Below are 13766 nucleotides of genomic sequence, written 5' to 3' on the forward strand. Positions count from 1 at the left end.
TTTTGGAAAATACATTTCACTTTCTCTCCTAGAGTCAGGTGATGATAATGTATTCCATATACGAACTTGAGCCAATGACGTAATTTGGAGTCAGAGTCTGCGCAGTAGCAGTTGGCTCCCATCTTATAGCATGAAATTACAAAAATGTTTGGCAGTGTCCCGTCCACTAACATGGAGCTGGCAGGGATTGGGACCTATACTGCAGTCAGCCACGAGGCAGTGATCAAGGTGCTTTGGCTTCACTTCGTCATATGTCAGCCAGTGCCAAGAAAAGTCTGTTAGCATTCATGAAGCCACAATTCATTTTACATCTTTTACTAAGCTAAGCTAAGCTAGCTTTATATATTTCTGGTTTATGAGTGAGTCTAGTAAATGTAGGAGGTGATTAGCTTAGCTTAGCACCAAACCTGAGCTCTGTCTCAAACCTTTCGGAGTGCCCGGTCTACACAGCCAATGTCAGCTGCATCCTTCATCTGCCGCGTGGACTGAGTCGGCTGAACCGAAACGAGAGTGTCTGGTCTTCTAATTGCATCACCGGCTTATCCTGCCCTTATAGCCGTTGCCTGGCAACAGAGCTACGGACAAAAAAGTTCTTTGGTTGATTCAAAGCGTTGAATGGTGTTTTTTTTTAAGCACATGTACTGTTAGCAGTTCTGTTGAGTTCTATTCCATTTAAGAAATAAATTCTTCTGACGTTTTTGCCTTGCTCTTTGCCACCATTAACTCGTGCAAATTAAGAAAACAACTTCATCACTTTGATGACACATGCACTGCAAACACTCACAACACATGCAGAGACAGAAACACGCTGGAAACAGCGAAAACTGGCTGTAGTCCAATGTTTTGTGAAGTTAGTGAAGTCTGCTACTCGTCAGTGGTGATGGAACTTCACAAAGCTTTGAACTACAGCCAGGTTCATCACTTTATTAGGTTCCCCCGGAAACATTTCTGTTGTGCAGTGGCTCCATCATTCTTGTCTGAGAGGTTGGGTGCAGGAGAGCAGATGATTTTGGAGACAACATCTGTGATACTGGTGAGATTGTTTTTATTGGAGATGGGCCTCATGGTGTGGAAACACTAGTTCACAGCAGGATGATTTGACTTATGCTTTTGTGAAGTAACAACAGTCGGTACAAAAATGACATTGAGTCTTTAGCTGGGATCAATTATGGATAAGCTATCAGTGATGTATTGATCACAGCTTATTGTCTGTGTGACTTTACGGTTTAATGTTACCCTTGTTTTGCATCATTTAACTTAATTGACTGAAAGTGACTGTGAAGGGCAAAGAACCAAATTTCGGCACGAACCTGATAAGACGATATGATAGTTTCTCTAAAGCCCAAGGACACACACACACACACACACACACACACACACACACACACACACACACACACACACACACACACACACACACACACACACACACACACACAATCACACACACACACACACACACACACACACACACAGTCTGGGGCGTACAGCGTGGCCATCACACGGAGCGTTCCATCATACTGTCACTCACATCTGCTGCCCTTTCTCATTACTGCACCCTCCCGATTCTCCCTCTCCTTTAAATCCCCTTCAGCCAAACCCGTTTTTTGCCTCCCCTCCCCTCCACTTCAGCCCTGCACCTTATTCCCCCGCTCCCCTTTCTCCCTGCTCCAGACTCTTTTCTTCCGCGCCAACAAAAAAATTCTGAATTCCTCAGGACGTGGGTGGCTTGGCGGGGAGGCAGGTGGGCTGACATGCTTTTACACCGGCCTGATGTCCTCTGAGCCTCAGACAGCATGTTCACAGTCTAAATAAAGGCCACAGTCAAAGTGGTTTCAATACGCCTCCCATGATTGAAACCGAGAAGTGATTTTTCACATGTGCACAGCGCCAGAATAAGACAGCAGGTATCACTTTTCATCCACTTCTCCCTGAATCTGTGAAAATGGACTGATGGAAAATACCTTTGTTGCATTTTGGCGACAACACAATTTACCCAATGTAGCTGTGTCTGTTTGGGCAGATGTAGTAAGCTGTGGGTTTTTTCTCTCCTGTCATTTATCCCTCTCTTCCAGAGAGGGATAAATGACAGAACCATGTCGGGCTGGTGATGCAAAGAGGATAATTAGGATTCAACAAACACAGTTTGTCCTCAAAAAGCAAATCACTTCCCTGGTGCTCAGGGGCTACCAAGGCACAGATCATTTTATATATCAGCACCTAGCAACTGGCAGATGGAGTGAACTTAGTGCAGGCTGCCAAAGCTGATAGGACACTGCAGGACTGCAAAATGAGCTGTGATGATTTCCCTGCTGAGGCCAACAAGAGAGACACACCTCATTAAGATGCATAGCATCCCCGAATGCATGGCCACACTTTACAGCACCAAGTTGCCCCTTTGCAAAAATGTTCGCAGTGCCACTGAAAACATACAGTTTGTAGCTGATGGCTGCAAAACAAACACCGGCTAGCTCAGTAATTATAAACATAAATTCACTGGAACATCCCATATAAGAGAAATATGGTCCTGATTCCTAAATACTGCATAATATCCAGTTTAGAAACCACATGGATACACAATAATGGAATGGTACAAGGGAAAACAGTGAGACTGTGACATCTATTGCAGCTATTGATCTGCATGTACAAAAACAAACAGTGAGTCATCAGGAATTCTGTCCATTTTCTCCGTTATAATAGCACAACTCAGCTTCCTGCGTGGTGAGAGAATGGCCATTAAAACGGCGCCTGTTGTGAGGGCGTAAACACGTGTTCCTCGTAACCGTCTGTCAAAAACCTGAGTGCAAAAAACCTGAGTGCAAAAAAAAGCCCTTTGCTGTGCAGGCATGCAGGGGACTGTTGTCTCATTGTAGAAGTCTGTCCTGCTCCAGAGGAGCAGGACAGACAGGACATTTCACTTCTCAGCCATTAACCCATCTTTTCTGTCGTCCTCTCAGTTCATACCGCATCTTCCTGTCACCCTTTCAATAACATCTTGCTTATTGCATTATCCCCCTGCTAACTATCTTAATGATGTCATCCTGATTCCCTGTTATAACACAAACACAGGGGAATGAGAGCATGGAGAGAAATAGACTTCTCTCGTCCAAATGCTGAAGGGAAGGAGGGGGCCAGAAGAAGAGGAGCAAAAAAAACAGCAAAGAAAAGGATTGCGGGACACAAAAAAACAGGGTCTGCAAGAAGAAAGAGGAAGAGAGACAAAGACAGAGAGGCAGAGACTCCAGGGACGGAGCGACAGTGCTGTGGAGACAGGAGCCTAATTTCCCAACACCATCTGTTCCCAGTCCCTGGGTTGAAAGCTCCACTTATGTCAAACCTCCCACATCCACACACCAGTAGAGCACCGCAGAGCCAGGAGACACCCCACTGCCTCTTCTTACCTGGTCCGTCCACTGCACCTTTCAAAGCACCAGTCCCCCACCCACTCCCCCCCTCTACAGTGGTACTATACAACACACACACACTTTAGCAGAGATTAATGACACTGCCTGCTCTATTTTTTGGGTCATGGTGTGTTTAGGATCCTGTTGAGGAAGAAAAACAACACCTACATGTTTAGGTGCCAACATGTTAAATATCCCTACACTCTGCAGGGTTGTTAAAACATTCACCTTTACACCAAGTCCACCTTCCTCTTAATGAATGAGGTGCTGATACAGTAACTCCCATTTCTGTCGTGCTGGACTTTTAAATTATTTTCATAACTGTCAGTGTTTAATCTTAGCTGGGAAGCATCGATTGAAGCTATGCCGAGGGGATGCTGGATACACACATATATATATATATATATATATACGGCTTTCAGCTGGGAAAGAAGAGCCCACGATTCAAAATGTGTCAATTGAAGTGCCTCCAAGTTAGTTTTCTTTTTTTCCCAGTGGTGTAGGCAAACGATCGGTGGCTAAATGCCTGGCCTATATACAAGCGTTTGTAGAGGCATGAAAATATGTCAAATAACAGTGTTTATAATTTTATATAATGTATGTTAAAATGTATTTATAGTCCCTAACATGCTGCTATAAGTTGGGTAAAGCAGTCGCAGCATTTGGATGATGATCCTGAGAAGGGTTTTACTTGTTTAAAAGTCAATAGGGGTTAAAAGTTCTTATATTTTAAGTTGCAATAGTAAAGGCAAGTACTTTTCTTGTTGCATGCCGATTATTAATGATAAATAATGCATCCTCCATGAACATCTTTGCTCTCTGCTTTGATTCTGAAGAGTAATGACACACGTCTCCTGCACTGAAACTAAACACGTGCCACAAAGCCAGAAGAGGTGGTTGATGTTCCTGCACCTACAGTACGAGGAAATGTTGATATCAATAGAAGACTGGAAGGCAACAGTGGGATTGGGGGGGTGGTGGTGGTGGGGTTACCCTGAGGACAGACCATTCTCTGGCATTTTAATCACTTCATTTACTCAGTCTCAGGGTATTTCTATGCAAATGATCTGTAAAGGTCACACTGCAAAGTGGGATAACCATTCTGTTCCAAATGGTGTTTATAAACCGGATAACGGCAAAAGTGCACACACAGACAGGTTTATCTGCATATTAGTACAATTTAGTCTCTGGGGGCTTTGAAGTAAACATCCAGCAGGTTAACAACATATCATGTGCAGAAATGTGTAACTGTTAGTGCAAAGCATCTGCAAAATAAACTGAAATGATAAATTACAAGGCAAACAAATGGCTTCAACTGGTCAGTGTTCTCATGTCTTTAAAAAAAGAAAATCTAAATAAATAACTATTTGACCTCCACAAAACCTATTTTAGTAAATTAAGAGCAATGAATGGCTTAGGACGGTGTTATTTGAGTTGCTCTGAAGTAATGTCAATACAAAACCACTAGATGTCACTGTTTACAAGGTTTCTTCTACTGGGGTTAAATATTGATCACCAACATCATGTATTTAGTATTAAAAACAAACCATAGAATTCAGAGGTTCAAGATTTAAATGTCAAAGCCATGTAAGATGTTTGTCCACAGCTGTCATTCAATAAACATCACATCCTTTTTCAATTCTGGGTACCAAAAGTTCTTCAAATTACTTTGATATATTTTCACGTCATGAGTTCAAGAAGAGGAACTGGGCTCAGGCAGGACCTGGTTATTTAAAACACCAAAAAGCACAAAGCGTTTTTTTTTGTCCAATTTTTTCCAACTTTTATTTGATGACAATATACAAGAGCATGTTGAGCACGTGGACCCTCGCAGACTGTCCGGACTCACTGTGAGGAGAGAAGAGCAGAATTAGGACAAGAACTGAATCAGTTTGAAGAATTAACACTCAACATGTGAGTAATATCAGGTTAACCAAGGTCAAATGGGAACACAAATGTTAAACTTTTTTTAAGGGGAGAAACAGTATTAAACTCAACACCATAGTAATAAACTTCATGTTTATTATTTTTGTGGCTTTAATAGGAAAATGTTTCAGGGAAGAATTCACATGTTGATACATTTTGTTCAACACAATCTAATAACACTATAATCTAAATGCTACACTCAGATTCTGCATCTAAAAACAAGGAATCTGAAGGATTTAAAAGCACTTGTCTATGTAAGAGTGGACATATCCTCAAGGATAAGCCCGTTATAGAGAGAGACAGAGGGATGAAGGACAGGGATAGAGGAAAAACCTATGAAACAACGCAGGAAAAACACTGAAGGAAAACTGGAGTGGGAGGTAGGGTGTGACATGCATGGCACAGTTCAGGTCCATCAGCTCTGGATGTGCTACACAGTGGCACTCCATGCTGCTTCTATACCTGCACAACGAAACCTCATTTCTGCCAAAGAAATCCATGGAAAGCAAAATCAAGAACAAAAATGGGGGGGAGTAAGGTTAACGTGTTGAAACTTGAAGGAAAAATCTGATTGGAGTTTTTTACTCCACAGGTTTGTTCTACATTCAGAAACAAGCCAATGGAAACCATGGGAGACCTGGTTAGTTAGCATCAATATATTTAGAAACCATTGTGTTGGAGCCATAACAGAGGGAAGCGCATGATAATAATCACAGAGCAGGTGGGATTGCTACTCAGGGACCCATTCTAGTATTTTCCTTTCCAGAACAAGGTATGAAGCACTATCAGCAGGTGAAGGTGATCATTAGAATCAGGAGCAGGAATGTGGCCTGGTTAAATGTAAACCAGTCGGTCACATTAGATATTGGATGCATTGTGTACATCCACCGTGAAAAGCAGTGATGTACATCCCCCTCAGGTGATAGCTGAGGGGGATGTTAACTAGTATCTATCACGCCTGGATTATCTGCACACTGAAGTCAGTCTATCCATGAACATTTACCTTCTAAAGTTCCAGAAGAACATTTGATATGATTGGAAAGATGACAAAGGAAATTAAAGCAGGAAACATTGTGAAAAACAAAGATTAACAAAGTGGGAAAAGAAAAGATGAATGAAATGAAAATAAAGAAACAATTATGTTGAACTGAATTGTCTTCTGTACATTCTTTGATTAACACAGACAAGTTATATTCATCCATGGTTGATAACCACAGGACTACTTCATGTTACAGGTGCTCCATGCAAGTTCTCTCTGCCACCTAATGAGATGTCTTTTAGGGAGGTTATAATAATCCTTTTTACAGTGACAAGCTGTAAGATAAAGTGAGGAGCTGGGCTGGCTATGTTGGTGCTAGCGGTTTATGCGAACTTAAGTAGAAGGAAACAAGAGTTACAGTCTTGCGTTCCACCGCTAGAGGCAGGTCTCGGCAAGTACAAGACTTTTCTTTCATGCTCAACTCACAAGGGTTCCTGCTAGACTGATCATTAACAGCTGCTAATGCTAACATTGTCTATGTAGCAAAAACTTACATATAGCCTGTTTAATGTTGTGCAAATATACAATTGTGGTCATCGACACTTTGGCGCAAAGTATGTGAAACAGTAAGTTACCTTCTTGCCAGCAGCACCCACACTGGCCTTCTTGGTGCCTCGTACTTTCTTCATTCTGTTCTTGCGTTCCTTGCGCTGTTTCCTTGAGGTCTTCTTTTTCTCATAGAGGCCGTGCTGGAGAACACAAACAAACATGTCAATACAAGGTGTTAATGGTAAAACTTAATGATTAAACTATGAATCGGGGAGAGTATGTAGTTCAATTTGGTTCTACTTAAAACTTTGTGGGTATATTGCTGTAGATCTCAGAACGAAATTGCATACATAAAATGATCTATAACTCTTGTGGAATAACTGGACATCTTTATTGTTACTGAGGTCAGTACAAGTGACGCAAACAAATTGACAATGACATCAAGATTGTTTTGGCAGCTTCTAAGACATGAAACAATAATTTGTATGATGCAGCAGACATGTGTTGCTAAAAACGCCGCAGAGTTTCTACAACAGTCCATGACTGATTAACTTGATATGAAATATTTAAACAGTAGTCATCTTTATCAATGCAAAATGTTTCCAATGATGACTACAGATTTACAGACAAAAATGCTGTTTCAAAAATACCTAATCCACAGTATGGATAGTTGTCTTGCCTTTTACTTCGCATACCAGACCTTTCAACTTAAATGTGTGAAACTAAGGTCGACTCAGTGGCTGAAACCTCTGCCTCTACAATAAGGAAAAGACTTGTCGCATGGATTAGAAATCCAGATTATACGAAACTGATGCTGCTTGTCGTTGCTAAATTTATAAAGATAAATAAAAACAGGTTGCTTCTCTGCTGTGCAACACACACTAACGAAAATCTGCATTGGCTTAAGAACTGTCAAAGCTCTATTTGACGAGACGCCTGACGATGAAGAACTCACCCTGGCCAGTCTGTGCTTGGGCTCGTTCTTCTTTGCGTAGTCTAGGGAGTCGTAGACCATGGCAAAGCCGGTTGTCTTGCCGCCACCGAACTGAGTCCTGAAGCCGAAGACGAACACAACATCAGGAGTGGTCTTGTACATCTTGGCGAGCTTCTCCCTGATCTCAGTCTTGGGGACTGTAGCCTTGCCGGGATGCAGGACATCGACGACCTGCAGGGAGGCGCGGACAAAAAAGGGGGGAACGTTATCAAAGCCACAGATGATGAAGAGAATTCAAAAGGAGGGAAAGGGGATATGGATGCTCACCATTTGCTTCCTCTGAAGGAGCCGGTTCGTCATGAACTTGCGAGTCCTGACTGTCACTGTGTCATTCTGAAGATGAAAGAGGAATGGTGTGATTAGTTTCTTGAGTCATCTACTGCCCATAAGACATTTAATACAATTCCCACAATGCAACTGTGACACAAAGTGGCTCATGAGCGTCTCAGCCATCATGCTGCTGTAGCTCCTCAGCTAATGTGTGAACTAGAAATCCTCCACGGCCCGGATCCTCTATGTTCTGTTCCACAGTAACAATAAATATATAAACCTGAGTGTGTGGTATCAACAATATCCGTGCTCGCCTGCAGTGAGGGGCCTGCTCACGTATGGCGGCGGAGTGTGTGCTAACGTTAGCCACAAGGGGCTACTACTTAGCTTTCCGGTAGTTTTAATACTATTTAACGTCTACGTACAAGGTGTCAGAGCAGCCATGCGGGCGGAGGAGGACATTTCTGAGGTGAAACCGTGTGGAAGTGTAAAGAGGGAATTATACACGTTGTCCCAAAGCGGGTGGACTCAGTGTGAGTGTGTGTAACATCAGTCCGGGTTAGCATCAGGACGCCGCCGCTTCGTTTCCACTCAATTCTCTCCCGTCCGCGACAATATCCACATTTTATTATAAAGCGGACTTCCCCCCTCACGCAGTGTGTAGTAAACGTGTGTGAATGGACGGATGGCCGCGATGATGAACAGATTATTCTGAGATTGTCGCCACAACACTCACCATCTTTACGTCGGCCTCGCTCAGGGACGTAGAAAAGGAGGAAGGACCCGCGAGCGGCCGCTCTAATGCCTGCTCAATAAAAAAGGCCCGGGCACGCACGCGCTACGCCTGATTGAAAATCGCAAAACAATTAATACGGGGAGCAACTTGGTTTAAATAGCATTTGTGTTTGGTGAATTTAACTACACACGCTGGGTGAAGAAATAAGATCATTTACGTATTTCTCCTTTCTGTCATTAATTTTAAACTGGTTCAAAGTTTGTAAATAAAATGCAAGACCTGTGAAGTGAAATCAGGGGCTAGTCCTGCTGGATGTGAACATTATAAAATATAAACAACTACATTACTAATGTATACAGCATTGTATAGTGTAAAACTGTTATAAGGTGAATCCTCCTACATCCACACGGGGTCAGTATTGCAGGAGCCACTGTAATCTCTGCAGCACTATTGATATAAGTAACATGAATGACAATATTTAATAAAAGTGCACATGCATGCACAGATATAGACATTTCACAGTAATTCGGATGTGCACGTGGCCAGATTAACTCACTGGGGCACTAACACTTAGTCTCTATTGATCCCTTCTCAGCCTTCACCTACTGCTCTCTGTATATTGTTTATGAACTCTGTCTCTTTCCAGATCCAATTAAGTACAGAACACCCAGCAGACACTAAATGGCATCTTCCTAACTTCCCCTGGAACCAAGAGCCCCCTCTACAGTGATCAACCAGCACTACGCTTGTGTTAATTTGGTTAAGCACCATCTTTTAAAACATGACAAAATTTTAATTCGATGATAAGAATTAAAACAATTTTTTTCAAAAAGCAGACAAAATCTTGGTGTATATTCCCTTGCCATGTCTGTTTTTACAGATTCAATTACTAAAGCCAAAGGACATATGCTTATAAACACATGCTTCTTGAATGTTACAATTTTCAAAACATTGATTCAAGATAAATTGTGTAAACTTTAAAAAAACGACCACTCTGACCTTGCCTTCATATCCACTTCTGCAGTTTTACAGTTTTACAATATTGTTGACTGTAGGTCATGTACACAGCTACAACCTAAATGGCATACATTTACATACATTACCCCTCCTCAAAGACAGTATTTGCTAATTTGCATATATTAGCCTGTAAGATAAATACAGTAAGTTGCCTGTGGGAATAATTGGGTCCCATGAACGAGAGCATGAATGGGAGAAATAAGAGAAAATGTAAACAAAGAGACTTTATTTTTAGCTTGTTAATGAGCACTTGTGATGTGACATTTCTGATGAGGAGAGAGCTGTACTCTGCTCAGCATGAATCAGTGTAACTGAGCATGGAGAACACTGTGCTAACGTAGTGGGTGGGTACATAGTTAAGACATGTTGAACAACTTGTTATCTCTGTCTGAATAGCAAACAAACACACAAAACATTGCATTTTCTTTGTTACAGAACTTTATTGATCTTGCAGCAACAATGTCCACTGGTTGGAGATTCACTGAAGATAAAAGTTGTTTAAAATCCAAACGGATGGTAACAGTTACTTTGTTTCACATTTCTTTCAACACAATGTTAAAGCCCTCATTGTCAAAGCAAACCGATCTGATATAAATATGAAATCTGAATTAGGATGCTGTTATACAGAGTTTAATTGCAAAATTAAAATAGTGCAATGCAAATCGGGTTGAAGCAAACCCCTCGATGTACTCATCACCAAACATGGCCAGAGTTAATAACAAAGCCAAAAAGAAGAAAATTAAATCAAATCTATGAGAGATATTGTGTCAGCCATTCAGTGGTTCCAGTCACACAGAGAAATGAATGAATGGATTTTAAATGGAACAAAAACACAATCACCATCTGAATCCCAGAATGACACGAGTGTCATCACACGTTCAGACTTCAGAGCTGCATGAGGAAGGAAATTATGAAAGGAAAAAAACTAAAATAAAAACCTATTTGTTTTTCTCTCAAGTGCTAAGTACAATGTGACCTATTCAATGTTACAGTGAAAAAATAAACATCTGTTGGAAAGTACAAATTGATGACAAGGAGCCTAGGTTTATAGTTACTGCATCTCGTGTCGAGTAAGGCATGGGCAGACATGACACGCAAACAGAATCAGGTAGCGTAAAATGCATTAAGGACACTGGGGACAGATTTGTAGATTAAGGGACAAGCCTCCATCAAGCCTGGGTTCAAACAGTGTTTCCTGGTTTCTCGACTAATTCAAAGGCTTGACAGCGCTTATTCCAAAACTAATAACCGTCAATAACATCAAACTGTATTCAACGATAAAATGCATATAAAACATCATGATTTTTTAAATTGTATATTTCACCCATTAATTTAACACTGGGATATCCGTGGAATTTGCACCACTTCCAATTTGTTCTGAATTGTTCACAAACAGGCCTGCAGAACCAAAGGCTGAATATGAATATCAAAGCTTTTGACTGATTCTAAGGCCGGTATTTAAAACCGACCACTTCCTTCACCAATTAATCAGAGTATTATGGGTTTTACACTGTGTTCTGTTGAAGATCCGGGCTAAGAAACCTTTAAATTTGAGCATGTCAACTTATTGGACCATGTGTGTGGGTACATAATAATCAGGCCTGAGTGGTTGTGGATTTGTACAGCGACGGTTAACCATGGAAATCTATTCAAAACAAACCTATAGCTTCCAGAGTTGGCCACACTGTACCTGTATGCATGATATACTGACTCCCCATGGTTTACTTTACACACATTACATCCAGCAGTGAGACAGAGAGCGAAAGAAGATGGCTGCCATGAGGGCTCACAACATTGGTTTCTACAAGCCAAGCCACTGGCACGTGTGATGCCAGGTCATTTGCTTTTTTGCTGGTGGTGTTCCAGTCGGTTAGATGTCCATTTCAAACTGGGCATCATCACCTAGAAAAAAAGAAAGGTTTGAGGGGATCAGGCTGGATGGTTTTAGACAAAACAACAACAACGAACGACATATGCGTGTAATTACATTTAATAATGGGTGCAACGTTTGCCTGCCTCTACCTTTAGAAGTAGATGAGACGTGCGATGGACTGGTGACCGACAAACAAAAAATTCCTATTACATAAGTCTTACCGGTTGTGGGCTTGCCATCATGCTTTTTGATATGGTTGTTGGCCTCGTTCTTCTGGTTCTCACGTAGGACATTTTGGCTGGTCACTCCGGGGATGACAGGCAGGCGAGCTGGTGGAGTCTGGGCAATGGGGGAGTTGCGCCTGTCCAGGAGGAACTTCCGGTCGTAGATGATCCGGGTTCCTGCAATAGGACAAACATCAAGTGTCTGTTATTCTGCTCCATCTGAGAAACTAGATGTTTAATTGGGTCCTGTTGATTAGAGTCAAAAGGTTGATTTTCTGTGAGCACCTTCCTTTTTTCTAAAGTAATTGTTAGAATCATTATCAGTCTCACAGTCTGGCCCCGTGGAAATTTCCAAACCAAATAGGGCAAAAACACCAGAGTGAAGAAAGGTGTGAATCATCAGCAACATGAGCCAGCCAGTGATGACTGCACTTGCTCTAAGTCTAATCCCTTCTTAAGAGCTGTGTAAGTTTTTTCTTTCTGTTGAAGTCCTGTCTGCCCAGTACTGTACATGTTCTTTGTTTACTGAGTCAGATTAACCTCCATTTTGATGGCATTACAGTATCCTTTAAAAAAAAAAGATTATTGCAAACAAATCATATTTATTGTCCTTTCCCACAGCAACATTTTATATTTTCCTATTATGCAAATAGGAAGAAATCGTTGACTGAGACAGAGATGAGAGAATTAAAGCAGCTTTTTTCTGCCATGCCTGATGAGGTCAAACTGAGGATAAAAATATTCAGATGTGTGTTTGTGATGCTCTGACGGAACAAATGCTGAACCACAAACCACTACCACAGCTGCTGGTGCAATAAATTGCAGTTTTTTTACTTCAGTATCACCCTTATTCTCTGTATCATTAAAGGGAATGAATCAGTAAAATATCATTGATGAGTGAATGACCGATTTAAAGTGTCCATGCTAAATGTAATGTGCTTCCTTGCATGCTCTGTTATGAATTATGTTGCAGAACAAGCTGTGCTACAGACGATATGACACAGAGTTCACGAGTTACATCAAAATTGCCACGATTGACAAACCCAACATTTTTGTACATTGGCAGCCAGGCTTTCATCAGAATCTCTGCGCTGCACACCAGCCAATCAGAGAGCGGCCTGTGAGCGTGTGGGCGGGGCCAGGCTTTGTTTTTGTTTTGAACCGAGGCCACCGTGACAGAAACTCTCCGGTTCACCTGCAGCACCTGCCCCTTCATTCTGATTAAAGACCCATCCCAAGGCAGACGGCCCCTTGCCCCTTTACCTCCGGGGGTGGTGGAGAATAAAGTGCCTCCGGGGGTGGTGCAGTAGTCGTGAGGTAGCTGCGTTGTGTCGCTGATCAGCACCGTCCTGCTCGGGATGGCCCTGCTCTCACTCAGCTGACGACTGGTCGACATGTTCCGATTCGGTGGCAAATCCAGCAGCTGCAGAAAACCCGGGGGTGTTAGCGGTGGAAGCCCGGGTCCGATCCCCTCTCTCTCTTTAGTGTCTCTCTGTCTCCTGTCGTCCTCCCAGCCGTCAGCTCCGTCCCCTCCCTCAGCAAGACAGGAAGAGCGACAGGCTGCGGGCGGAGGTGACGTCATGGGCCCTCTTATACTTCTCAATAATAATAGATAGATAGATAGATAGATAGATAGATAGATAGATAGATAGATAGATAGATAGATAGATAGATAGATAGATAGATAGATAGAGTACTTTATTCATCCCCGAAGGGAAAATCTGTGATATTATTGTGTATCAAATATTATCAGTTCAATTTATCATAATATATTTGTGTTTTTCTATTTGACGG

At 41.9% G+C, this 13766-nt stretch overlaps 2 protein-coding genes across 2 annotated transcripts; both read right to left on the reverse strand.

Annotated features, from left to right (window-relative positions):
- Positions 1-5160: 5160 nt before the first annotated feature.
- Positions 5161-9868, reverse strand: rps24 (ribosomal protein S24). The gene is made up of 6 exons (XM_061087769.1): positions 9863-9868; positions 8859-8960; positions 8120-8185; positions 7814-8023; positions 6945-7058; positions 5161-5252 (listed from the first exon to the last, which is right to left on the reverse strand). Exons 1-6 carry the CDS (start codon positions 9866-9868, stop codon positions 5250-5252), a joined length of 501 nt encoding a protein of 166 aa, XP_060943752.1. The 3' UTR covers positions 5161-5249.
- A 427-nt stretch (positions 9869-10295) lies between these two features.
- Positions 10296-13523, reverse strand: eif4ebp2 (eukaryotic translation initiation factor 4E binding protein 2). Its single transcript, XM_061086858.1, has 3 exons — positions 13236-13523; positions 11970-12149; positions 10296-11777 (listed from the first exon to the last, which is right to left on the reverse strand). Exons 1-3 carry the CDS (start codon positions 13366-13368, stop codon positions 11746-11748), a joined length of 345 nt encoding a protein of 114 aa, XP_060942841.1. The 5' UTR covers positions 13369-13523; the 3' UTR covers positions 10296-11745.
- Positions 13524-13766: the final 243 nt, after the last annotated feature.

Source organism: Limanda limanda, chromosome 15, assembly GCF_963576545.1.
Source record: "Limanda limanda chromosome 15, fLimLim1.1, whole genome shotgun sequence".
NCBI classification, from domain to species: domain Eukaryota; kingdom Metazoa; phylum Chordata; class Actinopteri; order Pleuronectiformes; family Pleuronectidae; genus Limanda; species Limanda limanda.

Coding starts and splice junctions, on each gene's coding strand:
- eif4ebp2 (XM_061086858.1), bottom strand. CDS start 13,368: ATGTCGACCAGTCGTCAGCTGAGTGAGAGCAGGGCCATCCCGAGCAGG. Junction 12,150..13,235: donor ATTCTCCACCACCCCCGGAG/GTAAAGGGGCAA, acceptor GTCCTATTGCAG/GAACCCGGATCATCTACGAC. Junction 11,778..11,969: donor TGATGGCAAGCCCACAACCG/GTAAGACTTATG, acceptor CTTTTTTTCTAG/GTGATGATGCCCAGTTTGAA.
- rps24 (XM_061087769.1), bottom strand. Junction 8,186..8,858: donor GCGAGGCCGACGTAAAGATG/GTGAGTGTTGTG, acceptor TTTCATCTTCAG/AATGACACAGTGACAGTCAG. Junction 7,059..7,813: donor CCAAGCACAGACTGGCCAGG/GTGAGTTCTTCA, acceptor TGTGTTCTCCAG/CACGGCCTCTATGAGAAAAA.